The 25,282-nt window shown below is 38.6% G+C and overlaps 1 protein-coding gene across 2 annotated transcripts in view; it reads left to right on the forward strand.

Moving 5' to 3' along the window:
* dph1 (diphthamide biosynthesis 1) overlaps positions 1–25,282 on the forward strand; it is a 97,132-nt gene that overhangs the window by 51,068 nt on the left and 20,782 nt on the right. For both annotated transcript variants that reach the window (XM_047391473.1, XM_047391474.1), the window contains exons 4-8: positions 7,318–7,439; positions 12,975–13,129; positions 16,660–16,781; positions 19,777–19,845; positions 21,112–21,268. In XM_047391473.1, coding sequence (XP_047247429.1) covers positions 7,318–7,439; positions 12,975–13,129; positions 16,660–16,781; positions 19,777–19,845; positions 21,112–21,268 — 625 coding nt within the window. The remainder of the gene's footprint in view (positions 1–7,317; positions 7,440–12,974; positions 13,130–16,659; positions 16,782–19,776; positions 19,846–21,111; positions 21,269–25,282) is intronic.

The following is a 25,282-nucleotide window of genomic DNA, read 5'->3' on the forward strand; positions in this document are numbered from 1 at the left end:
CTGGGACGATGGTGTTGAAGGCAGAGCTGAAATCCACAAACAGGATCCCGGCATAGGTTCCTGTGGAGTCCAGGTGCCGGAGGATGAAGTGAAGGGCTAGGTTGACTGCATCGTCTACAGACCTGTTGGCTCTGTAGGCAAACTGCAGGGGGTCCAGGAGGGGGTCGGTGATGTCTTTTAGGTGTGAGAGCACAAGGCGCTCAAAGGACTTCATCACCACAAAGGTCAGGGCGACGGGTCTGAGGTCATTAAGCCCTGTGGTCCTTGGCTTCTTGGGAACAGGGACGATGGTGGAGGACTTGAAGCAGGCAGGCACATGACATGTCTCCAGTGAGGTGTTAAAAATGTCTGTGAGACTGGAGACAGCTGATCAGCGCAGTGCTTCAGGCTGGCTGGTGAGACAGAATCCGGACCAGCAGCTTTCCGGGGGTTCTGTCTCCTGAAGAGTTTATTGACGTCCCTCTCCTGGATGGAAAGAGCCGTCCTCGGCGTGGGTAGGGGGCTGGTGGGGGGGAACTTCAGGGTGGGGGTTGGAGGTGCCAAGGCGCCTCTTGAGGTTGGAGAGATGGGGGTGGTGGATTGTGGCTGCAGCTGTTGGGGGGTGTCGTGGGGGATGGTTGCAGGACTGTCCCTTTGTCTTTCAAAGCGGCAGTAGAACTCGTTCAGGTCGTTGGCGAGGCGTCGGTCGTTGATGGAGTGGGGGGCTTTCGGCTTGTAGTTGGTGATTTGCTTGAGCCCTTTCCAGATAGACGCAGAGTCGTTGGCTGAGAACTGGTTTTGGAGCTTCTCAGAGTACAGTCGTTTGGCCTCTTTCACTGCCTTGCCAAACTTGTACTTAGCCTCTCTGTATATGTCTTTGTCCCCACTCCTGAAGGTCTCTTCCTTATCCAGTCTTAACCTTCTGAGTTTAGCTGTGAACCAGGGTTTGTCGTTGTTGTAACTCACACTGGTGCATGATGGTACAAAGCTGTCCTCACAGAAGCTGATGTAGGAAGTCACAGCCTCTGTGTACTTGTCCAGACTGTTGGTAGTAGTCCTGAACACATCCCAGTCTGTACAGCCTAAACACGCCTGGAGAATCTCCACAGCCTCACTGCTCCACTTCCTTCTCGTCCTCACAACAGGTTTGCAGAGCTTTAGTTTCTGCCTGTATGCAGGAATCAGGTGGACCATGTTGTGGTCGGATTGGCCCGGTGCAGCACGTGGGACGGAGTGATAAGCGTCTCTGATGGTGGTGTAACAGTGATCCAGAATGTTGTCCTCTCTGGTCGGACATTTTATAAACTGTCTATATTTGGGGAGTTCGTGGGTCAGATTACCTTTGTTAAAGTCACCAACGACGATTACTAAGGAGTCCGGGTTGGTCCGCTCCACACTCAGTATCTGGTCGGCGAGCATGCGCTGTGCGACCTGCACGTTAGCTTGCGGCGGGATGTAAACACCGACCAGGATGAACGAAGCGAACTCACGGGGGGAATAGAAAGGCTTACAGTTTATGATGAAGGCTTCCAGGTCTGGAGAACAGTGCTGCTGAATCACTGTCACGTCGTTGCACCAACCACTGTTGAGGTAAAAACAGATTCCTCCACCTTTTGCTTTGCCGGAGAGTTCCGTGTCTCTGTCCGCTCTGTAGAGCTGGAATCCTGCCAGCTGCAGCGCAGAGTCCGGTATTAATCCACACAGCCACGTCTCCGTGAAGCACAAAACTGCCGATGAATAAAAGTCCCTGTTTTTCCCCAACAGCAGTTGTAGTTCGTCAATTTTGTTGGGAAGTGAGCGCACGTTAGAGAGAAATATTCCAGGTAACGGTGTTCGTAGTCCACGCTGGCGAAGTCGTACCAGCACCCCAGCCCGTTTCCCTCTCTTCCGGCGTTTCACCGCGTGAACAAAGGTGAGCGCACCTTTGACCAGAATGTCCAAAAATTCCAGAGCAGTAGGCGGAAAAGTTTTATATAACTCCTCTGGTGTAGTAGCCCTGATGTTCATGAGTTCTTCTCTGGTGAGAAAGCTCCGGGTACCATCACAGAAGACCGTTTTAAAGCAAAAAACAAAACAAAACAATGCGCACCAACACGCCGAGGCGACCATCTGCGGCGCCATCTTGTCACACTAATTGAGCAGATGCACAATACCCCCCTACTCATGTAAGGCCATGTCATAGCACAGATTTCAAAATCATTAGTCAAGAAAGTTTTGGGTCTTATCCCATATGGATCCTGACCATGTGGACGACCTTAGAAGCAATGGCTTGATCCCAGTCAAGGAAACGTGAGTTGCCAACAGTACCATCAGTGAATGTTGTCTCAGGCAAAAGAAGTGGAGATCAACGGGCAGGACAGAGGCCCCCGCACCAATGAGAGAGTTGCTAAACGATGCTGTTTGTATTGGCTGTTAATACATAAACCTTAATCAATGAGTCAGTCAAAGGGCTGCACAATATATTGCTAATCTATCCTGAGTGCAAAATCAGTGTGTGCTATATCTATATTGCAAAATACTGTTTGGATATCAGTAATTGCAGCCTAAACAGGCCTCTTCGGTAAGTGTTTTGAACTTTTTTCATGGTACTGTAATACTAAGCCAGTTGGACAGAGTCTCATGGTAGCAGATTTTCACACCGGACACAAATGACATTGCCCAAAATGGTAGAGATCACAGAGGGTAGGAAGCACAGATGAAAAGAGAGGAAAAGCCATATATCACAGCCTTAGTCAATAAATTGTTCTGCTGTTATTTTTGATGTATTGCATAATCTCAGGCTCAGGATTTTCCTAAAACTGTAAATTTTGTTATTTCATATTTGTTACTCTCCATGTACAATTAACTGAAGTATGTACTGTCAGAACATCTTAACTCTATTGCATCTGCAGTATTTGTCAGGACTGCCAGAAACAAATTGAATAAAAATAATTAGTATTTATTTTCCAGCTTCTATTGCAAGCCATTTGAAAGTTTATGTCTGACCAAAATGGCCTCGTCAGAGGCAAAAAAAATACCTGCAAAAGCTCATAACACAAATTACTGCAACCTTAAATAAAAAAACTGTTTAGACAGATGGTGAAAGCCTGTTTTCTTAATTCAGTCTAGTTCTTTCCATCAAAACAAGATTGTCTTTTGTGACATAATGTCTTTGTGTGTGCTAATGGGTACTTCAAAGGCAGGCATGTTTTTTATATTCTTTGTCTGTTGCAGATTCTCTGAGCTGTAAGGTATTATTACCAAACAACTTTCTCTTTTATGGTGGCATCTGAAGGAATTCCTGTCAAAGTCAGAAAAAGAATATAATCTCTGGAGGACGTAGCAGAAACATTAGTTTGCTTTATGTTCGTCCTGTTTTTCTAGAACAGAAATGCAGCTAAGTGAAAGGCTATTTATGAAAAATATAGCAGCTTAATCTGCTGATGAAAAGTGATTCGATCAGCTTTCAGTAAATAAACAGCCTGTGTTTGTTTTTGCACGTGTACATATATTTTCCAACCATGTTGACGTTTGGTTGTGTTTGCGGCTGACACTAGTCCATTTTTTTTTATCATTAGAAAGATTTAAATCAGTGAGTATTTTCTCAAACATTTTGAATTGTATGCTAAAGAGCTAATTAACAAGGGTGGTTTCAGAGTTCACAAGCGCCTCTAACATCTTAATTAGATCTTAATGACATTTCAGCTGGAAAGGCTGAACAAAGTTTGCCTCAACCAATGCAGATATACAATGTGGAATGAGAAAGAAACCGACACGACAGATAAGTGCAAACCGAAATAGTGAGATGGGAGTTTTAAGGAGAAATATATGCAAATTGGTAGTGATAGAGGACCGTTGTACTTTATGCTGTCTCATAGTATGTTCTGTTTTGTAATACATCTATGGAAATCTGGATTTTATTAACAGCCTCCTTTACCCTATCAGCCATCTTGCCTCTTTTTCTTGCCCTCAGTGAGATATGGGAGTATGCATCGCCCAGTAATTACTATGCCTATGTCCCAGTAGAATCACACCTCTCACATCGGCCTCTTACTCAGATCCTTAGCATTTATTACCATAAAATTTCACCCTGGAAATAACTAGATATGTTTTGCAGTGCCAGTGGAGATAGTGTGATAATGATGTTTTTGGCAGATAGATGGCTGATTAGATACAATAATCTTCTGTAGTGCTGTGTTTTGCATTGTAAATGGCTTTTCATGGTCTGCAGTGGATAGCTTTTTTCCTGGTGGGCAGGCTGTGTATTTTTAGCTGTAGGGTTGATGCCTATTTATTAATTTCCAAACAAAGTCAGCAGACTCCGGTAGAAAAAAAAAAAAACCATGCCGCAGTGAATGGAAATACGTTAGGAGTCCACAAACCCCAGAAACTACCCCTGTAATTATATACTGTACTTTTCCACAAATCCTCAACGTCTACCTGCCAAATATTTATTCACCATATAAGTTGCTGGTTCTGATTTGTTGGGCTCAGCCAGTCTGTGCTACTCTTCACTTGAAAGCAACCTTATGAGTATACGGAACTGGGAAATGGGAGGAGAAAAAGAAACAACATATATAAGAAGGGGACAGTGACGGGGAGCCTAACCTGGAGTATACATCACAGAAAACGAAGGTGGAAAGGCTTAATAGAAAGTTTGTCTGAGGCCCCTACAGAGAGGGCAGAGCGAGGAATAAACTGAGTGTATGGAGGTTGAAAGATTGTACAGCAGGAGACACATTACAAAGATTCTGTTGGCTGGAACAGAGGCTGTTCTGCATGCAGCTGTGTCTGTTTATCCCGTCCTAAGCCATCGGTCTCATCTCTGTTCACCCCCCTTTCTGTCTAGCCTAAATCTGTCAGAATGAAACTCCAAATACCTGGCGTGAACCACCGTCTTCCAACTACCTCCTCGCCTGCAGCTCTGTCCTCCCTTTCAATTGCCTCAAGCTCTGGTTCATTTACTTGTTCTGTGTTCTTCTCAGATTTTATTTGTTTTACTTAGCCTTAATGCCTTTACTTAACATTTATTTGCCCATAAAGGGCTATTAAAGTAAAGGCTGGTTTTCTCAGTAACACATTCTGTTGCTCTTTCAAACTGATTTGGGCCCAAAGATGCAAGTTTAATTTGTTAGTTTTCCTCTCAGGAAGCTATGATTTCTTTCCCTCTATTATTGCGAACTGGAACATTAGGTCCACATAGTTTGTAAAACACTTTCACAACCTACTTGTGCTGGGGAGCATTTTTTCTGAACGGCTTATTATTTTCATGCAACCGTTGTAGACGGAGATTTCTCTTGTTTCTGGGCAGATTTGCAAAGTATCCAGCCCATAGAGTGGATAACAAAAGTGCCTGCAAACTTTATTAACTTTAAAGGGATAGTTCAGATTTTTTAAAGTAGGTGCTATGCCGTCTATGTTTTTTGTAACGCTTTGACTTTCTCATAATCACTGATTCTGATTTCTCTTCAAGAATTATTAGATTGGGAACAGAGGCAGCGTGACTTCACATGTGAGAGAGTATGATCGCTATAAAACAGTTAATTATCCATTAGCATGGTTAGCACAGCTATCATGACTAACATTAGTTTCTGTCTGTATTCCTTGGAGAAAGTAGAGCCTTACCCTAACTGATATTTTCGAAAGAGTACCAACATTTCCAAATCCATTATGTTCAATAACAGAGCAACTTTACTTTACCATGTTCAGCCTTCCTGTTATCTGATTTAAGTCATACTCTCTCTCACTCTCTCCCAGCTTAACCAAACTATGTACATGTGATAGCAGCACTCACATTGACAAGTGGTTTTTAGCCTGACCTGGTAGGGTTTGGACATGGTGCATTCACTGATCAAATAGAGATCTGATTTTTTACTTTCCAACTGTCTGGCCACCGTTCAAGGCTGCTCAAGCTAAAAAAGTCAGTCGATTTATCTGTGGAGCTTTATCAGTTATACTTCCCTTACCTGTAGTTGAGTGACGTTACATTGTAGTGAGTTTTTAGAAAAGTAAAGAAATCCTCAAAGCGATGAAAAGCTAGTAGCTAGTCAGACACACCTTCAATTTCACCTGATTTAAACTATTTAAAATAACTGAAAATGTTTAGTGCCATATGATACAATCTGATATTAGCAGTTATTTATGTTTTACGCTTTCATAAATGGTTGCTACCCTTTTCTCAATCAAACAATATTTGTGCTACTTATGTCCCTTTTCCACTGGCTTGATTTGGCCCTACTCGACTCCACTCGGTTCGGTCTGCGAGCATTTCCATTACTGTTGTTTCCGTACTGGTACCTACTTTTTTGGTCCCTGTTCCTGAGCATGTACGACCAGGGCTGAATAGGGACTACATGTGACGTGAACAGACTGCTGTTCACTGATTGGCCGTGGGAGGAGGAGAAATGAGAAAGTTTTCCTTGAGACAGTGCAGGGAAAAGTTAATAAAACTCAAGAGCAACTACAATAATATTAGAGACCACAGTGGCCGGAGCAGGTCATACATGTAATTTTACCATTTACAGATCATAAACAATGCCTGAAGACTGACAGAAAAGAAAAAGGACACATCAGCTTTCCGAATTACACACAGGCAATACGCTGCATTTAATAACATTCTAAACCAGCTGATAACACATAAAATCAGCTGTTCAGAGGCCCAAACATTTCCCCCAAAACAATACCACCATGAAACAGCATGTTTGGTTGGGACATTTATTGACAGTCCTTAGGCAAACCAGTGTTTGCAGGAGGAGGGAACAGGCAGAGAGCTGCTGCCCATAATCAGACTGCTTACACATTTTCAAGTTGATTTGTTCATTTTTTGCTAAAGTCAGCAAAAATGCGGCGGATAGATTAGCTATTAGCCTTCACCTCTCTAAGGATTTCTTCACTTTTCTACAGAACCACTACCAAATGATATTTGTCAAATTACTGAAAATAATTTCACTTCAGAGAAATGTCAAAACTCTAAACTGCACCTTTTAATTGTTTCTGTTCTTGCTTGTGTCTGCCTTTCAATGGCCCGTTTGCCTGAATGACCTAGAAATGTTCGTATATCAGGGCTGTCGCATTAATACCCCTGTTATGCTATACTAAGGCCATTTTAATGACTGGTCAAAAAGAAAAAAACACCCTAGTAAGTCATTTAGTTGTTTTGAGTCAGCCATTGATCAGCAAGACGGTCAAACACTGTATGCTGTGGTTTGTCTGCTGCTCCAAGAAAGGAATCGATGTTACTCAGCCTTCTAATAATCGCATAGCGCCTTGCATGCCATATGTATTGATCCCTATAGTAGGAATCAAGGCGAGGTGCATATGATCTGTGACTGCACTTATTATTGCCTCTGTGTTTCACAGATTCACGGAGACAGACACCATCATTATGGGGGACGTGACCTATGGGGCTTGCTGCGTGGACGACTTCACTGCTCGTGCCCTGGGAGCCGATTTTATGGTTCACTACGGCCACAGTTGTCTCAGTGCGTTTCTTTACTTTCCTTGTATATGTTTGTCTGTTTCTTAATTAGTGTGAATGCAAAAAATTCACAGCAGCCTGAAGAGAACAAGCATTAAGGATACCTACCTACAGAGAATGGGCTACATGAGAAAAGTACACCAGCATCAGGAAAGTCAGAATGTCAGGTGTTGTTGTTGATGAAAGCATAATGTAGGTAATTAGAGTAATGAGACCAGTTCTCTCACGGAAGAATACAGAGCTTTCCAAATGTAAATTTACTGCTTGACATTTTCCATATTTTGGTGAGTTACAACCACAAACTTTGACATATTTTATCAGGTTTTTCTGTTGAAGACCAACATTAGGTAATGCATGACAGAAGTTGAAGGAACATTATACAAACTGATACAAAAACTGTGGTGTGCATTTAGATTTAGGCCTTTTACTTTGATCCTGACATATGTTTAAAGCTGAGGCAGGTTATAAAACAATACCCCAAGCTTTGGACATCTCACAAGTCACTGTTCAATTTATAATCCTAAGGAGGGTGAGACAACTGCAAACCTTCCAAGACATGTCAGTCCACCTAAATTGGGAGAGGATTCCCGTTTACATCTGTCCAAAAGCCATGTAGGGGACATAGCAAAAATGCAGAAGTAGATGCTTTGGGAAGATTAAACCAAAATTTATCATTTTAGGCTACATGCAAAATACTTTGTGCCAGAAAACTAATGCTGCACATCACCATAAACACAGCATGATGCTGCCTCCAGTGTTTCACCGTGGGGATGCTTTTCTTCAGTGGAGAGTTCAATGGAGGACAATTAGTGGCTGTAAAACACTTAAGACTAGGGCAGAGGTTCACCTTCGGGCTGACAATAACGCTCACACAGACAGAGGTACAATGACAGAGTTTAGATCAAAGCATATTGCTCAGTTACAATGACCCTGTCAAATTGTTAACCTAAATTCAAAGGAAAACCTTTGGCAAGACTTAAAGATTGATGTTTACAGATGCTCTGCATTGAATTTGAGTGAGTTGAATGGGCAAAAACATCAGTCTTTAGTTGTTTATACCTGGTAGAGACATATCCCAAAAGAGTTAAAACTGTAACTCCAGCCAATAGTTTCTATGTTTTGTCTCAATAAGAACGCACGCTACACATCTTAGATTTTTATTTGTAATAAAAGTATTAAACTTATATATCATTTTCCTTCTGCAGTTATACTCTACTTTGTGTTGATCTGTGACATTAAATCAATACATTACACAAAATGTTATTTTGGTATTTTGACAAAATGAGACAAAATGTGAAAAAGCTCAAGCTTTTTGAATGCTTTTGTGAGCTATGGTACCAGACCTTAAGAGCATCACATTTGTCACTCACATCAATTGAGAACATGCATTAAAGCTGACCTTTGGAAACCTTGAGCCGTTTCTAAAAACCTTCACACATGCCCTCACTGTGTCTTTTGCACAACATGGGAAGAAATGTTAAATCAATAATTTTGATATATTTCTGCCAGAACAAGCTAACCTCTGCAAAATACCAGAAATGACCAGAGAATTTTAATGCTAGTGAAGAAAGGTCTGTCCATTGCAGCCCAAAGCTCTCCGATTTTCCGGCTATTATTTATCTATTATAGAGAAATTTTGTTAGTACTGATATCTATTTATGGAGGACGAAAGGAATATTTACACATTGATTGCCTAAAAACACCCAGTAGGTTTAAAGTTGAAGGTTTTGAAGTATTTGTGGGTTTCAGAGTTAAGTTAGACAAGAAGAAATTGCCAGAGAATCTTTGTTCATGGTCGTCTTTCTGTGTATGATCTTTGCCTTCATCTCTCAGACATCATTTGCACTATTTCCTAAGATTTCAACCACCTGTGAAAGATGAAAGACTTTTTTTGAATGACTCACAGTTACTGTCTCCGCTGTGTTCCTTTCATTTTCTCTGCAGTGTTTTTTTTTTTTTTATATTTGTCCTGTCTTCTTAAATGTTATTGTCAAAGATTACCTTAGAATTATGCAACACTACATATCCAAAATCATGTTATGACAATAAAAAAATCTGATAATCTACAGCTATCTGAGCAATATATGAAGATACATTTTTTCTCTCAGTATAAAATAGTTTCCATGCCTTAAAATGGCTCCGATGTAACTGTACACCTTAATCTCCTTTAGAATATGGACGGATCTACATGCGTACGTATGAATATGCAAATTGCTCCCCCTCCTTTGGGAGTTGAATCTTATTTGCATAGCTTCAACTCTGCTCCAGTAATGTTAAACTATATTGTGCTGCACAGATTTAATAGATTTCAGTATCAGTTTTCAGTTGCTGTCTCTATTCTCACGCACTAATTTGCTACACCAATCAGTCAGTGATCTCTTTCACTGACAGACACAATGCTGACTCACTGAGATGGCTCAGTTTAAAAATAAAATAAAATGTGGCTGGTTTAAACAATGCAGACAATGTTCCACAACAATTAAAGACAATGGAAACAGACTCTCACTAATGCTTAAGAACTTTTTGATCACGCTAAAATTAAAACCTTTTCTCCCTCACCAGCTTTAACAAAGGCACACAGAAGGTTGGCAGTGTTGTATTGTTCGTTTTGTATCAAATAGTAGTTGTCTGTAAATTAAAATAAATTTATAATTTTCTACTCAAGGAAAAAAAGGAATGATCGAGACTCTTAAAGGCAAGAGAAACTACTGTTTTTGGTTTGGGTTTCGTCTGGTAACGGGAATCGTTGAACTTTTAACTCGATCAGTCCTGGCTGGTGTCCAGCTGGTTGCAAACACAAAGGTCCGATGCTTTTCTGTCCAGGAAACAAATCTTATCTAAGCAATATCAGATTCAGGCAACAGCAGTCTTGAGTGTGGATGCTTCTACCAAGTGAAGTCTACTGAAAGTTAGTTATTCAGCACAAAACTGTATTTTCTGCAAAGTAAAGAGACATGACTGCGGTTTAGTCACAATGTGAAAGAGAGAGACATTCCGCAAATAACAGGATGGATGAGCAGATTACAGCGGAGTTTATTTTTTTATCCTTTTGAAAACACTCCAACTCTGTCACGGAGCATGCTGCATTTGTATATGTTAACATCCTTTTATAAATTTGAGTAAAGGCAAGGATTTACTTATAAATAAACATTCACAATGAGGCTGATGTTTCTTTTTTAATGCTAGCAGCATGAAATGCTAATATAAGATGCAATATTTCAGCCTTTGTTCCAAATTATGCTTTATCCTAAAAATCTGCATAGAAGTACTGCAAAAAGTCCAATAACTGATGGGATGTAAAAATAAGGAAAATGAGTCCCCGGAAGGTTAAAATGTGAATCATTTTGTCTTTGTTTTAAAATACAAATGCTCTCTCACTCATGCGGGTGGACATTGTCTCTGCCCCTATATAAATAACTAATGACTGCTCAAAACAAGAAGCTTAGAGAAGTTATTATAAATGCTATCCTCGCATGATCTTATGTTATGTTTTAAAGGGGAAATCATAGTTTACTTGTCCCAATGCATGAAAACTTTACAAAAACTCGGATCGGTTCATCTTTTTTTATTTGCAAACCTAGTCAATCCACGCCGCTCAACAGGCAAGAGTAATAATGTTTTCAATGCAATTAAAACTTAAAACCTTAATAAAATGTTTCATCCCTTCATACATCTATTCTTCCTGACATGGAAATGCTGAATTTCTGAATTTTATATTTAATGTCTATTCCAGCACAATCATTGCCAGATTTGCATGTTCTATTTGTTCCATTTAATAAAAGTTTTGAGGAACTTCCAGAATACATGGTATTTGTAGCATAGAAAAATGCAGCGCTTCCCCAACCCCGTCGGTCGCTGCGCCCTGCTGGTCAGCTTCTGAAAACAAGGTAGCTACACATTTACATCATCCACGTAAGAAATACATTTTATACATAATGTTATTGCAGATTATTTGCTATTTTTTTGCTACATTGTTATTATTTGCTACTTTTCTGTTTTATATAAATGCAGTTTAGTCATGTAAGACATTTATGTTTATAATTTATTTAGTTATTACCTTGACAAGGTGAAACCATGGTATTTTTACTCTGTGTCATACTGGCCCATGTTTACTATGAGCAAACAGTTATTGGTAGATTGCATACATACTCACTAAATGCATCCCACACTTTAGTCTTGCTTTCTACTTCTTTAATGTCCAGTAGAAAGCATTGGTTCACTCAGACTCACAAATTGAACAAAGTAAATTATACATTCTGTTTAGTTGTATCCATTTACCAACAGACACTTTTTCAATGAGCTGGTGTACCATTATCAACATTTACTATTAGCCAATTTACCCACATAGTTGTTTACATGGGTTTTAATAAGGAGCTGATCTAATAGGCCTTATAAAACATAAGGAAAAAAAAACAGTGATTATACAATGAGTCCTGTCTGTCTCATTGACTGTTTCTCTAATTGCAGAACCTAAGTGCACTCAGACTGCCATGCTAATGTGAACACAGATCGATGTCACTTTGCTTTGCCCTTTTACGGTTTGGCAGTACCTCTAAACAAGCAGCAGACAGCTGTTAGTCTCAGTTCTCAGTTTTAGTCATCAGGTGCAACACTTTTAGACCATACCTTGTACTCCCGACTCAAATGTGGGATCATTAATCCCTTCTCTGTCCTGTTAATTGACAGCCCACCTGTCACATACTCGGTATCCTTTTACTTTTTCCATTTCTGTCTTGTCTGCCAAATTATTTGAACTTCATATAGTTGTCGATGAAATCTCTCTCTCACCCTAAATTAAATCAAATTTTCCAAAGTATTTTTGTTTGAGTTTTTCATAATTCACTCCTGTTTCATTCCCATCAGCTTTTAGTCTTCTGTACAAAAAGCAGCATTGTTGTTTGTATTCAATCTGAATTCATGTAGCTTTCTATTTTTTGGTTTAATGTTTCTTGGTTGTTTTAATGTAGGTCATCGAGCAACCTTCTCCAGTCTTGAAATTTGCACCCTAATGGGCCATTTATTCAATTAAAACAAGATGTCCTCTTGCTCCTGGTGAGCATATTATATGTGAAATAAGATGATACATAATTTTTATTGTTAAAACAAACCGTACTTCTTTTGTTTTATTTGTCCCCTTTTCCCCTTCTTCTCATGGACTCCTGCCATCTTTGCTTAGCACCATCTTTGGCACATCCCTAGCTATGCCTCCTAAGCCCAAGTGCGTGGCAAATGGCCTATGAAATTAATAGCATTAATAGCGATCACATGTGTCCCTCTCCTTCCCCAAATAATTGAGGTCTTTGCATCAGTTCCTGCATGAGTTAGCAAGTTGATGCGAATGATTTTCAATTATGGCCCACAGACGCCAGCTGTGAGCTATAAATTTTCATTCATGGATCCCATATAGCTTTATGTCTGAACATGGTAAGGGCTTTAGTGTTTCAGGCACCATCAGCAGTGTATACATTACAGTTTTATCTGACAGGAGAGTGAATTATTCATCTGACTTTTCTGTCTGTTTGACTTTGCTTTCCTGCAGTCCCCATAGATTCCACGGCTGGGATTAAGATGCTGTATGTGTTTGTGGATATCCAGATGGACAATGCACACTTCCTGGACACAGTGAAGTTCAACTTCAATCCTGGACAATCCTTGGCACTTGTCAGCACTATTCAGTTTGTGGCAGCATTGCAGGTGAGCAACGAATGCTTCTGTTCCAATACACAGTGCTTTGCAAAAGTATTCATGCTTTATCACATTCTGTCATGTCAAAAGATTAATGGTTTTTGAATGTATTTTTGGATTTTTTTATTTATACAGAAAAGACATCTGGAAAGTGTGGCATGCATGTGTATTCAACTCCCATTTACAGTCAGAATCTGCGTTATTGGCCAAGTTTGTGTGCACAAAACAAGGAATTTGACTTTGTTTTCAAGCACTCACAGCACACAGACATTAACCATAAATATATAAACTTTGGAGGAAATAAAAATAAGGATAAAGGAGCAGTATGTATATGTATGTGTATGTTCAGCCATTTTGTTTTGTAGAGAAAAACAGAAAGGCAGATTGTGATAGTGTAAGTATGTTTATTTTGGTTCACAGCAGCACAGTTGGCTACTTGAGCTGTAAGGTGTCCATTGTGTTCATCAGAGAGACAGCCTGAAGGAAGAAACTGACTCTGTAGCAGCTCGTTTTGTGCATATAGCCATCTGTAGCGCCAACCTGAAGGCAAAAGTCTAAACAGTTTTGTGTCCAGGATGTGTGGAGTCTGCAGAAATTTTTGCTGCATTTTCCAGACCCTAGACCTGAACAAGTTCTCGATGGAAATAAGGTCAGCCCCAATGATCCTCTCTGCAGACTTTATAGTTTGTTCTAGATCTGTCCTGTTTTGCGGATCAGCCAAACCACAAAGTGAAGGATAAACACAGGACAGACTGAATAATGGCAGTGTTGAAGATGACCAGGACCTTCTGTTGAAGGTTCTACTTCTTGAGTTGCTGCAGGTAGTACAGTCTCTCCTGGGCTTTCTTCCAAACGGTGTCTATGTGTGAGAACCATCTCAGGTCCTGGAGAAAAGGTGGTTCCTAGGAACCGGAAGTGATTTATAGCAGACACTGTTGTTAAGGATGGTGAGGGGCTGCAGTATGGGGGAAGAAGGAGGATGGAACTAAACACAAAGATATATAATATTTGAATAGATATAATATTGGAAGAAAATCTGCTATAGGCTCTAAAAGATGTCATATCGGGGGTCAGGTTCAACTTCCCTCAACAATGAAACTATAAATACAGCTAGAGCCACAATGGAATAGTTTAGATTAGGGCTGAAACAATTAATCAGATTAATTGATTATTGAAATAATCCTCAACTAATTTAGTGATCAAATAATCGATAACTGGAGTATACAGACTCTAAAACATTCCATTTGCTGAAAGAACAACCCACTCAGAGCAGTCATTAGGCCAAGGTTGTACAAATGTACATTTAATATGAAACAGCTTCATTTTCTGTAAATATACTCTTTCCAGAATTCCTCAAGTGGCATAGTTTTAGCTTCACCTGTTAAAGAAATATTCTATTAAGCACATTTGCTATCAGATTATTAATCAGATAGTCGAAAAATTATTTGATTAGCAAAATAATCTTTAGTTGCAGCCCTAGTTTAGATCAAAGTATACTCATGTGTTAGAGCCAGCAGAGTCAAATGAAGAATCTAAATCCAATAGAGAATATTTGGTAAGACTTCATAATTAATGTTAACCGAATTCTTAATTCTTCTCCAAGAATTAAGAAAAAGTCTTCTAGATGTGGTGGTTTAAACTTACCCCGAAAGATCTGCATCTGTAATTGCAGAACAAGGTGGTTTCAAGTGCTGTCTCAGGGCTTGAATACAAATGCACCAAACTTTTAGAGATTTAATAAAAACAAAAAAAAGAAGATCTTAGAAATCATATGTCCTTTTCTTTCCAATTCACATTATCACATTAGTTCACTAAATTCTGTTGGTCTATCACATAACATCCCTATAAAGTACAGTGAAGTTTATGGTCGTCAAAATCTGGAAACATGGTATAAACAATTTTACAAAACACAATAAACATGGATGCTTCTTGTTTGTGTCAGGAAATCATCCAAGGTTATTTCTGTAATTTTTTAATACTCTCTTGAGTTCCAGTTTTCACTTCCTCAGTTATTCTTTTCTGTTTTGGTGCTCCAGAAATATACAGGCATGCATGCATCACAACCCTTGCACAGTATATTTTTTTGTGGTTCCTGGTTTTCATGAACCCTCTTCTAAGCTCAGTTCAAGTGTGGGTTTGTCAAATCTGGCAGCAGTTATTTTTGCTTTGAAAGGCGCAATGACCTCGGAAAGCCTCTCATTTCAGCATCATGCTCAGGACTGCTCTTTACATAAGCAGTGGCTGCAGTTATAGTATTAAGCTTTAACATCCCTTTCTCTGGCTTGCTCCCTTGCTGTTCTATATTGTGCTCTGCTGCTTTCATTTTGAGTTTTTCACCACCGTTGTGGGCCTTTACTAATGTAAAATACGCTATTTGTAAATCATGCTCTGCACTCCTAATCTAATGACAATTCATATAATGTACTCTCAGTAAGGATTAAAAAACTGATTCACTTTACTTAATTTTAGATATAATTGCACTCATAATGCTTCATCTCTACCTTGTCCAGTGCTTTATAGCCCAACTAGAAGATACAATTTCTTGTTTCTATTTTCTGTCCAGCCAAAAGCTATAAATTATTAGCTCTACATTCAGCTTAATTGAACTTATGTTTTTTGAATAGATGGTAAATATTGCCTATTTCAATGTAGTTCTTAACTTGAGAACTCTACATAGCACCTGGGGCCAAAATCAAAACCTGTGGAAAGAAATGCCTCTGCAAATGTGTCTGCTGCCATTTCCAATTTTAATCTGGGAAAGACATCGCTCTCGGGTTTAGCGAGTTCTAATTGCAGGTTGGGAAAACAGTGGCATCTGCTAACCATTGTAGTACCAACTACGATTAGAAATACAAGATAATAACATATTTATCTCCAGTCTATGGAGTCCAACGATATAAGAACATGCTTACAAATAGAGAGTATAGTATGATATATACACACACACACACATATATATATATATATATATATATATATATTTAATGTAATTGATAGTATTAGCAGTAAATCAACAATCCTTTTTAATGGGTTTCATATATATTGGATATTGAACTTGAATTGGCTCAGAGACTGCCAACTTGCCTATTAGGAATTTAGACCTTGGTTAGCATTCTACTTGATTATTGCAACTTGCAACTCAAAAATTCTGACTTTTCACTACAAACCAAATATAGCATTAGTAATGCTGTGTTCTAGACAAGCTACCACTACTTATATTTTATTGTTATTTTAGTCATTGTCAGAGGGGCTATATTCAGATTTTATGAGTTATACATTTAGAAATACCGGATAGTGGGTTTGGACTATGTTAAATCATTTGAGAGTCCTTAAATCAGTCTCTTACTCTTCTTTGCCTAACTGATTAAAATATAAGTATTACCTGAAGGGATTTTTTTTTTGGCGATTTCAAATTCCAATACCTAACTTTAGTGGAAAGGAAAACGTAATTAATTTAACTTGAAAAATGATAATAACTATAGAAGTTTGCACACACCTCCTTAAAACCAGTTGAATTTCTTCCCTCTTTCTTGTTGCAGGCTGTGAGTGCAGCCCTGAGGCCAGAGTATGATGTGCTTGTCCCCCAGTGTCGGCCTCTGTCACCAGGAGAAATTTTAGGTTGCACCTCTCCTTGCTTGGATCGCCACGTCGATGCCATAATGTAAGAAATATCTTTCCTCCCGACTTGCTCTTGCCAGTTCCATGCCCACTCATGTGATTAAAGTCATAATCACTGTGACAATACTCCAGTCACATGACACAAAGTTGGCAGAGTTACTACAGAGTTGTCTCTATGGTGTATGCAGCCAGAAAAAGCCAGATGCTGATCCAGAGGAGACTAAAAATACCTCTTCACTGTGAAAATTTCAGAATTGGATATGGTTTGACAGTTTCGGATGTTTTAAAACTGCAATGTATCCACATCCATGCCAAATTTTCCAAGTTTTAAAAAAGAGCTTTTTCAAAGTGCGACACCTACTGTGACATGCGCACGATGAGAATTGATAAACTGTACAGCACATCACAGTTTGTTTACACATTTGTTGCAGCTCATGTGATTGCCTATTTTACGTTATCTCATTTTCTGTGGAAAAAAATAACTTCTAGTCAGTTGTTACATGAGTCCAAAAAGACTGGTTGTTGTGTGTTTTTACATAACTCTATGTAGGTAAGACATTTCAAAGTGTTGGAAAAAAGAAGAGAGAGATTTGCAAAAGTATCAAGGGCAAGCAGCAGACAACATGCCTGCAGCTGCTTTGTGTCGATACATCTCGTGCTGGTTTGTGTTTGACAAATCCTGTTCTTTGTTGCGCACAGTGTGATAATGTAATTCCCCTGATTTAATTATGCATAGGTGAAAATTCCTCCTCTGTCTTATCTGCACACATTTAGCTTTAGACATTTGGTGTTACACCATGTGATTCAAACCTTCCAGCGCATGAAGATTAAAATGAGAACACTTTGCTTTGCTATATGCACAAGTGGAGACAAAAGCTATGCAAGAGTTACAGTGTGTTTCACATACTAATGTAATATATGTTGTCCTTTATGTACCAGTGTTGGAGTGCAGAAGTGTTTTGAGGAACTGATGAGCTTGCCTTAGAGTTGGTATCTTTTTCTCATATCTCTTATGTGTGTACAAATAGCATTATATTAAAGTTAATACATCAACAAATTAATCCTATTTGGCATTGTCATTGATTATTAAAGCAGACAAACTGCTTTCTGACATAAAAAGGCCATTTTAGCCATTCTCACTGACACAGGAAGAACAAACCATTTATGGATGATGATTCTGCTGTCACTTTCTATCATTGTATATAGATAAATTGTTTTATAATAAATAAATAAAAAGATATGTATATATATATATTTTTTTATATATAAAAAAAAAAAAAGATATTTTTAAGAGCCATACCCTGAATGGATTTGTGGCCTCTTCTAGACAACATCAAAAAGGATGTAGTGACTACTTTGACTGCAAAGAGCATCATTGCAGAAAATATGGTTGAGCTTAGTGGAACTAAACACAGATGGGGTTCACTGCAAACAGTCTGCGCATTGGAAGAACTTCTTTTTCCAATTCTTCTTCCAGAATCATGAAACAATGGTATTACTGGATTTAGGGAAATAACTCCGATTTGGGGAATGAGAACACAACTTAGTTCACACTAGGTGGGCAGACTGCTGAGAGTAAACCAGTACATCATAACTTTATGTCAAATTGTCCTTTGTTTGTGATCATAAAAATGCTTTCTTTTACTGATAATTAGCTGTGTCAGCATGTTTTTTCCTTTGTGTCTAAGCCAAATTAGGGAGGGAACATTTGGCTTCAGATGCAGTCTAAGTATTGTAGCTTTCTTTTCTACCACAACATCAATCCATCCTATCTCATGCTGATGCCTGACAAGGCACAATTATTTATTATTAATTATGTGTTTTGTCACAAGGAGTCATTCCCCACTGTAGTTAAGGATGTGCAGATTTGGCTCACTGTAAATATATGTTGTTAACCTGATGTCTTTTAAACTAATGAATAATATATTGATATTATGATGAGGATCCCTAAATATGAGCTTCAACGCTCTCTCATGCAGCACCGAATGGAAAAAGTGTTTTGTTGTGCAGTTGCAGTAACACTAAAAGTTTAATAACAGGTAATAGTTTCCTTCACTGATTAGTTTTCCTTTTACTTTCCTTTTACTGAATTATTATAAAGTTAATGCCGTGACAGATACCATCTCTATCTCTAACAAAAGTAGCAGAGTTAAATTTGTTAGCAGTGATATATCTTTTAAACAGTGAAGAATATAATAACCTTTTAAATTGGAAATAATTAAAATGTGGCTTTGGCTTATTTCACTTTAATTAAAACTTAGTGTGTGTGACAGAAAACTACATGCACAAATTGTAAATGCACATACAAGTCATTGAAGCACTGGAAAAACAGTCTTAGCAGCCGGAAATTGCATTGAAAAGAGCTTTAAGAAATGATCAGTCGACCATATCAATCTTATGAATGTGCTCTTGCTCTTTTCTATAAAGAACAATATGTGGATTTGAATATGATGATAAGGCAAATGTTCAGAGAGCACAACCAGGATCGGACAACAGGACTAGAGGGCTTGCAGGTTTGTTGTTGGGGATGTAATTATGAGGGCCTTGGCTGTTTCCAAGCAATGAAAAGCAGTGCAGCAAAGGCTGTGCCTGATTTGATTCTGTGTCATTGTTCAGTTTTATTGTACAGTTACATGCAGGGAAATAAGTGCATATTTTCACATAAGCACACTCTACAAATAGTCTAGGCTCGCCATGTTTAAAATTGCCTGTGTTGCAAACAACCTACATCTAGTTTGAAACTGCTCTAAAAAGAAACCAATTAGTGTGATGTTTTGCATGTCTTAAGTAAGGAACAGGTACAGACCTGAACATTCCCCTCATACAAGTATGTAAGAGTGCTTGATTTGTTTGTATGCTCTAATTTGCAAATGTACATTTATGTTGAATTGTGTGTCTTCAAAAATACTCTAAATGTCATTTAATATTGAGGAACAATGAATTCAAATGACAGATTTTTTATACTCAGATATAATAATCTTCCCTTTTTTAATTTTTTTCAATTCCTGTACACAACATGAAATATATTTTTTCTTTAGTTATCTTGGAGATGGAAGATTTCACCTGGAGTCGATCATGATTGCCAACCCTGACATCCCTGCCTACAGGTAATATGAGACAACACGTTGGAGAAATGTTTACATGTTTGATGTTTTCCTGCCTATCACCTTGTACAGCACTATATTAAAGGATTTGATAGTACATAAAGTGTCCTGCAATCGTTTTATATTCCTGAAATTTTTACAGACTACTACCACAGATTTCAATGCATTTTATGAATATTGTATGCAACTAACTCTAACCTGTTTCACCCGTCCCTGTTAAAGTCCTACATAGTATGTATGCCAAAAAGTTTCATTTTACTTGCCTTAAAAAGAGCGTTCTCAAACATTCGCTGTATTTTGGCCCGATTGGGCAAATTTTACCAGGATTTATTTTTCTTTTCTTTTTGAAATGGCTATCTTCCTGCAGCCCTTCTATAATGGCCATATTTGTGGAAAGCATGGATAATTGTTGCCCTGTGAACAGATTCTCTGCAACTCCTCCAAAGCTATCGTGGGTCTCTTGGCTGCTTCTGAAATGAATGCTGTTCTAGTCCAGTCTGTTGGTTTAGTTGAACTCTTGGTAGGTTTACAGTCGTGCCATACTTTTTTAATATTCAGAACAGTGCTCCAAGAAATCTTCAAAGCTTGGCATATTAATTTATAATCTTAACCTGCTTTAAAAATGTCCACAACTTTATCCCTGCCATGTCTGCTTTTGTTCTCTAACAAACTGCTGAGCCCGAACACAACAACTGCATTTATACCTGCATTAAATTAGACAGATGGTCTTTTTAACTAATGAGGTTAACAAAAGCTATCAGCAGTTTAGCAGTATTAGGATAAAGGAGGCTGAAAGCAGATGCATGACATCCAATTTAGATATGTATTTGTAAAAAAAAAAACAGTCTATAAGAATCAATGATCATCTGAATAAGTTTGATGTTTTTACTGTAGAAAAAACTTTTTGTTCTGTTTTTCAATACAATCTAAGTCAATAAATCATCAACATTGCTGTGCCATAACAAAAGTGCTATGACACACAATATGCACTGCTTAAAGGTCTTCCTCATAAACAAGATTCTAATCTCAAGTGTAGCAGAGAAAAGGAGATTAAATGCTCAGAAACTCCCCCATTTCCCTAAGATACTCTAGCTCCTGTCATACTTGATGGCTTTTCGTGATTAAATTTCTCGTCATTTTGTGCATTTCTGTCCTTCAGACAGCCGACAACAACTAGTAATTTGAATGATATAATTTTTCTGTTTATGCCCAGGCACACGTTCTAAAACATGTGTGCCATAGCAATTTTCTCTCTGTGCTTGTTCATAGATATGACCCCTACAGTAAGATGTTCTCCAGGGAGTACTATGATCACAAGGCCATGCGTGCTTCGAGGCTGCAGGCTATTGACAAGGCCCGACTGGCCCAGAGATGGGGTCTGATCTTGGGAACACTTGGCCGACAAGGTAGTCCCAAAGTTCTAGAGGTGAGTTTGCATTCTCATTTCAGCAGTCTACTTGTCCTGCGGCTTCTTGTGCAATGACTTGTAATACATTGCATGTTGAGTTTTTTTGACAAGTGTTTTTGTGACATGTAATGTTATGTGGACAGGCAGTGTTCTGTCTGGCAGCTTGTTATTTCACTTATTTCATGATTCATATACATATCCTATGAAAGTTCTACTCTTGATCTTATTGCATTTGGGGAGGATTTTAGAAAGACAGAAATGATCAATCAGAGCAGACAGATATTTAAAGTATACAAAAATATGTAGAATGTTTGTGCAGTCTAAACTCTTCTACCACTAATCCTTGTGTGTTACAGTATGAGTTGGCAATAACTTAAATGCTAGATGAAAAAGATTTAAAAGCAGATCACTTATCTTTCTTCAACTAATACATATTCTGAAGTTTGTACTTAAGCACCTCTTAGGTTTTTTAAAATCCAGATTTGAAATATTAAGACAGCATTGATGTAAAAATGTCAACAGGAGACAAGACAGATAATTTTATTTTAAGATGAGAAAGGATTTAAAAGGCAGATTAAAATAAAAGCTCTCGAGCTCTCCAGTGGCAATCTGTTGAGATTAAGAAGTGTGGTGTCATATAACCTCACAAGTAAAAGAACAGAACTAACTCTGATAAGAGCCCAGTCATAGAAATGTCTCATAATCCTCCCAGGGAGGGTAGATATCTACATTGCTTTTACCTTTATCTCACTTAAAGAGCATTTTTGGATTTCTTCCCTCCATCTGGTAGCCTTCCTCTCACAAAACACCTCACCCAACTGCCCACATCTCCAAAGACAGATTCAGCAGGGAACTGGAGTTTCTACACTTGAAGAACAGATTATTTATTGATACATGCATCCTGTTGATAAGGTTATATATAAGGGGTCTCATATAACTTCCCTATTAAAGCTGAAAAGGAACCTAACCTTACCTTTGTATGCTACTCTCCAGGGATATGTGTTGGTCTAACCCCCAACAAAATGAATATAATGCTGTATTTTGTTGTGGAATCACTCCTAAAAAAATCCCGAAGAACCTAATTTTTTATTTGTATTCGGAGAAAAGGCGACGTAACGCCATGTGTGGGAGAGAGTTGCTGCTGTAACAACAGTATATAAAAATTTTTAAAAAGGAGACACAATAATGGAGGGTTGACATTTTAAATTGTCCTTTGCATCTTGAGTTGCTGATTAGAGCAGTTATCACTGCTAGAATTTGGACCCTTTCCTTCACTGTGATTTTGAAAAGGCTTTGTCTTTGTTCTTCCTCTGTCTTTATTTTTAAACATCTTACTTATACTGAAAATGGCCATCTTCAAGTGTTCTTCCTTCAGTAACAGTTTCACTACTGAATAGTGTTTCTGTTGCTGGTGTTGGGGTCATCCATTTTGGTCAGACAGTCTAAGCTGCACAGGTCAACACACGCAGCTCAACAGATGTCGCAGCTCTGACATCACCCGAGATTATAAAATCCCCGGAAAATAAACTTTCGTTACAACTTCGAGTGCATCTCACGGGACGACACAACAGAGGCGCATCTCTGGAGAGACAAAAGCTCGCAGGCGAACTTTTTCTTCACATGGCCATTCCTGGAAGAGCTTGAAAGCTGGAAATCTGTCTGATACAAGAAAGTCAGAAGATTCATTTACCAATCAAAGACCGTGCCTACACCTGGCGCAGGTGAAAACCCCCAGAGGTTTTATTTCCAAGGACATGAGTTTTCCTCCTTGTTGATTCAGTCAAGTAAACGGTTCTTCATATTGTTTTGTCTTGGACGGATGAGAAGTTCACCATTTTATATTAATTTGGATAGGTGCATTTAGAGGTCTGGGAAGGATGAGGCATAGTGAAGGTGATTTAGAATCATCAGTAGTTAATCCAAGGTATCACCTTGTTGCATGCAATACTGACTGAAGTGTTTTATGCTGAGCTGTTCTGATTTGCTGTGCAAGTGCGGCTGAATCGCATAACGCGGATGCGATCAGCAAGGTGCGTGTTCATGTTTTTGTTCGGCTGATCCCAAATCACCCGGGAGTTAGTAGTTGGACTTTTAATGTTTTCCATTCAAAGCAGCTGTGGTCTGGGCCTCGCCTGACCACACCTTTGTTCCAGTTTTATTACTGGGAGTTTTCCACTGAGTTCCCGCCTCAGAGTTTTATGACTTTTTGTTCAAGATTTGGGGCAATCAGCTGCTAGTGGCTAAGGGCACAGCCCACCGTCTCCCAGCTGATAGCCGCTATCAAGACAGCAGCACACCAGAAGGACTTCTCTTTCCATTCAACCCAAATTGCACATTTTGTCCATAAAACCGCTGGTTTGATCTTCATAGACACTCAATCTGCATATATTTTCTTTTGTTATTATTGTTTGTGTCACGGTTTACTTGATATTGGATCCCACAATGCAGACGAGCAGGCAGCGTGATGGTAAGTCAAAAAAAAGGTTTAATAACAAAATCTCACACTCAGCAGGAGGCAGGAACAAAACTAACGGGCAGGCAAGACAGGCATGGCATGATCAAAAAGACAAGACTTGGTTAGAGAACAAGACATGAGCATGAGAATGTCTCCGCGATGACTAACAGAACAGGTGTGAATATATGGCGTGAAAACCAGGTGGAGCAAGGAGACAGATTAACTTGAAGCAGGTGAACCGAATAAACTTAATTAACAGAACAAAACGTGACTGGAGCAAAACAGAGACTCTTGAACACAAACTAGAAAAATATGAAGCAAAAGCATAACCAGATCCGAAAACTAAACTTGACAAAACATGAACAAGACGACAAAACAAAAGCATGACCAGGAAAATAAACAGAAACATGATTCAAAACTTGAACAGTGAAAAACATAAGGAAAAACCCCGAAACCAAAAACCAAACAACCCCAAATCATGACAGTTAGATAGTCCTTTTTATCCCCTTTGTGTAGAATGGTGCTTGTTAGTTAGGTGAAGGTTTTTGGACCAGAATGGTGGTATATTAGAATTATATGACTTCACTAAATCTTCATATATTTAATTAAGAGAAGCATTTGTGTTTATTTCGTGCAAGAGTAGTTTATTTGTCAAAACAAGGCCGAAGTTCCCCCACCTTCGGTGAAGTGGTTGAATAAACAGTGACATTATCAATTATTACCAATCATTATCAGTCATTATCAATATAAATAACTAATTGTAATTATTGAGAGCTTTGAGCCCATAATCACAACACCAGAAGACATCTCTGATTTCTATTTGTAAGTAATGATTTTTGGTTAAGAAATTATTTTCCTGAATTATAATTTTTTATTATAATTTTTGATAAATGTTAATTAATCAATAATCATAATCCTTACACAGGAAAAGACAGGCACATCATGCACTGATGTACAAAGTGGAATGCAGACACAAGAAAGAATGTTGAGCTGGAAAGGGTGAAGCACTTTACTTTTAAACGTCATAAAGCAGACCATATTCATGAAGGATCATCAGCATCAACATTACTTCCCACATGTGTTTCATCTTCAGTAAGCACCCCCAAACTTTTCAAGGAAAGAAAACTATCACTACACTGGGAAGGTGTTAGCTAATGGAAAATAATTACATTTTTGAGTTTCCATTCAACCAGATGGAACCAGATCAGTGGATATGAAGCCATACATTGTTCACCACCTGATTTCTCAGCTCATTCTTTCAAATAATGCATAAAGTCCAGACTGGACTATCCATTTCTAGATTTGTCTAAATGAATAAAAACAACTGCATAGACTAATGATTCAGGGATTTTTCCCTATTACTTATAATTAATTAGGTGACATTTATAAGTAGGTGCTTTACTAAAGTATGTCCTTGGTTGTGACAGATAGTATTTGCTTGATGACCAGTTCTTTGATTTTCTGGTTGGTCTTTCAAGGCAGTGGATTTGGTTTTCTGGAATTCTGGTCCAAATAAAAATTTCAAACCAAAAATGCCTTCTGAGGTTATCTGCCAACACGTAATTGCAACAGTTATC

This window comes from Girardinichthys multiradiatus, chromosome 18 (assembly GCF_021462225.1).
Source record: "Girardinichthys multiradiatus isolate DD_20200921_A chromosome 18, DD_fGirMul_XY1, whole genome shotgun sequence".
Classification (NCBI taxonomy): Eukaryota; Metazoa; Chordata; class Actinopteri; order Cyprinodontiformes; family Goodeidae; genus Girardinichthys; species Girardinichthys multiradiatus.